The following is a 2,303-nucleotide window of genomic DNA, read 5'->3' on the forward strand; positions in this document are numbered from 1 at the left end:
CCAAAAGCTAAAATTTTAATTGTTTAAAATTTTGACAAAGCTACCATATTTTAATTAAACAAAAACAAAATCAAAAATTTGTTTTTCAAAATGTAAATCGTACGTTACCTATTTTGAAATTCACAGACGAAGTAATTGTCTTTCGATGTGGGAAAGTGCATCTTCGTATTATTTGGCCAAATAAAGTCTCCTAATCACATATAAACCTCATTAAGATTATCCATTATGAGCATGTTCATGCTTTGTTGTTCATTTAAACAAGTTTTCATCAGTTTCACTCCACCACTTTATGCTTTTAAATCGACCCATGTTATCCACGCATAACAAAATCAATGAAACACGCAAACACGATATGCTCATAACCCCAAGATTATCAGGAAAATCCACACCATTTTAAAGCAAAACAAGCATCGGTGTTTAAAAGTACATCCATACAGATATAAGCAATAGAAATATTGGATTAAGGTCTTACAATCTCAATAAACCTCATTGTTAAGCTATATACTCTGCAACTGATACACCATTCAAAGGCTTAAGCATGCTTTATCCATTCGCCAACAAATACATCTGGAACCAAAAAAACAAATAGATTAATTGATGAATATATGTTCAACCACCATCTACTAGACTAAAAACAACAAATAACAAGCCGAAATTTTTACAGTTGATTAGAAAGATCCATCCATAATGACAGGAAGATCATTAAAGCTCCAAAGATCCACTGCATTTCCATCATCTTGAGCTGCATCTCCATTCAGGAAAGCATCCCAGTTCCCTTCAAAACAGGGCATCTGAAAGAGCGACTCATCAACCTTTTCAGGTTTTTTAGCAGGATTCACATCATCAACCTCTGAGAAAACAGATGTAATATCAGGAGTCATTACACAATGCTCCCCCCAACCAAAGTCAGAACAACCAAAAGAGTTGCTCCCCTGATCAGAATTGAAGTGAAAGACAGCAGCTGCACTCTCAGATGGAGTAAATAGTTTGGGTTTAATCCCCATAGTAGTAGCAGCAGCAATAGGGTTAACTTCTGGTTTCTCTTCTAATGGGAAGTTAACCTTTGCCTTCTTCCCTCGGATCCTTCTTGCCTCTTCATCATAAGCCCTAGCGGCTTCTTCAGCAGTATTAAAAGTTCCAAGCCACACACGAACGCCTTTCCTCGGGTCACGGATCTCTGCCGCCCATTTGCCCCATGGGCGTTGACGGATCCCTCTGTACTGGTTTTTCCTTTTCCTTGAACTTGATTTCTCAGGTTCATTATCGGACTTCACAGGTTTTGAGCCTGAATCGGAATTTAGAAAAAAAATAATAATAATAAATAAACTTTTTGGTTTATAAAAGACATAAAAAGGAAAGTAATATGGTATATGATGTTCTAGAATGCATTGAAAAGCTTCAGAGATCATCATCTAACGATTTTAACATTAATTAAATCAACGCGAAATCTAAGGAATTAAAAACATTATCTTTCGAATTTGAGCTACAGGGAAATCAATTTTTTTTATGAAACAAATTAAAATAGTATAGTTATAAACCATTTGCTAAGAGATAGATAAGTATTACCAGAGCCTTTGGAGACAGACAAATTTGAAGGGCTAACAAAATGCTCCACAACTTCGGCTTCGATTTCGTCCTTAAATCCTTGAAAAGCAGCCTCAAACTCATCTTCAACATCAAAGATCTCAGATCGTATGGGCTTCGAGTAGCATTTGCTAGGGTTCTTTACAAACTCAGTCTTCCGCAAAAGGTCGGTGGTCAGCCGGCGAGACCGGTTCGCCGTAGGTGCTATGAAATCGGAGATGATCGCACCACCACACATTTCTACCAATGAGTTCCACCTCGAGAAGCAATGGGTTAATCTGGGTATGTAAAAATTTGGGGAAAATATTGGTTCTTGTTCTTGATTCTTGATTCTTGATTGTTGAAGGTGTAACGGAGAAATATGTATTTTTTATATACCCTCAAGATAGGCAGACGCTATAGTTAGTTTTACTTTATTACCCTTGTAGTGGACGTATATTTTCGTAATACTCGGTGTTTGTCCGTACATCATCAGCCGTCATATGATTTTTCTTTTTGGCGTATACGCTTTCGTTTTGTTTTTTTTCTTGTGTTGTTCATTTTTGGGTTCTCTTTTCCAACGATAGTCATATGATTATTATCTTCATACTATTATAAAGATATATACGGTTTCTTGTATAAAAGAGTTTTAGTTACGTTAAATGTGATCACACATAACATATTTTAGTGTATTTTGTTTGGAGTTATACATTGACAAGTTAGGCGAGCTTATAACTTGA

The 2,303-nt window shown here is 36.0% G+C and overlaps 1 protein-coding gene across 1 annotated transcript; it reads right to left on the minus strand.

Moving 5' to 3' along the window:
• Positions 1 to 370: 370 nt before the first annotated feature.
• On the minus strand, positions 371 to 1,988 carry LOC111910365 (ethylene-responsive transcription factor RAP2-12). The gene is made up of 3 exons (XM_023906209.3): positions 1,567 to 1,988; positions 663 to 1,285; positions 371 to 567 (listed from the first exon to the last, which is right to left on the minus strand). Exons 1-2 carry the CDS (start codon positions 1,820 to 1,822, stop codon positions 669 to 671), a joined length of 873 nt encoding a protein of 290 aa, XP_023761977.1. The 5' UTR covers positions 1,823 to 1,988; the 3' UTR covers positions 371 to 567; positions 663 to 668.
• Between the last annotated feature and the right edge of the window lie 315 nt (positions 1,989 to 2,303).

Source organism: Lactuca sativa, chromosome 5, assembly GCF_002870075.4.
Source record: "Lactuca sativa cultivar Salinas chromosome 5, Lsat_Salinas_v11, whole genome shotgun sequence".
Classification (NCBI taxonomy): Eukaryota; Viridiplantae; Streptophyta; class Magnoliopsida; order Asterales; family Asteraceae; genus Lactuca; species Lactuca sativa.

Excerpts from the sequence above, each read along its gene's own strand:
- LOC111910365 (XM_023906209.3), bottom strand. The coding sequence starts at position 1,822 with ATGTGTGGTGGTGCGATCATCTCCGATTTCATAGCACCTACGGCGAAC. Across the intron at positions 1,286-1,566 it reads GTCTGTCTCCAAAGGCTCTG|GCTCAAAACCTGTGAAGTCC; the intron begins GTAATACTTATC and ends ATTCCGATTCAG.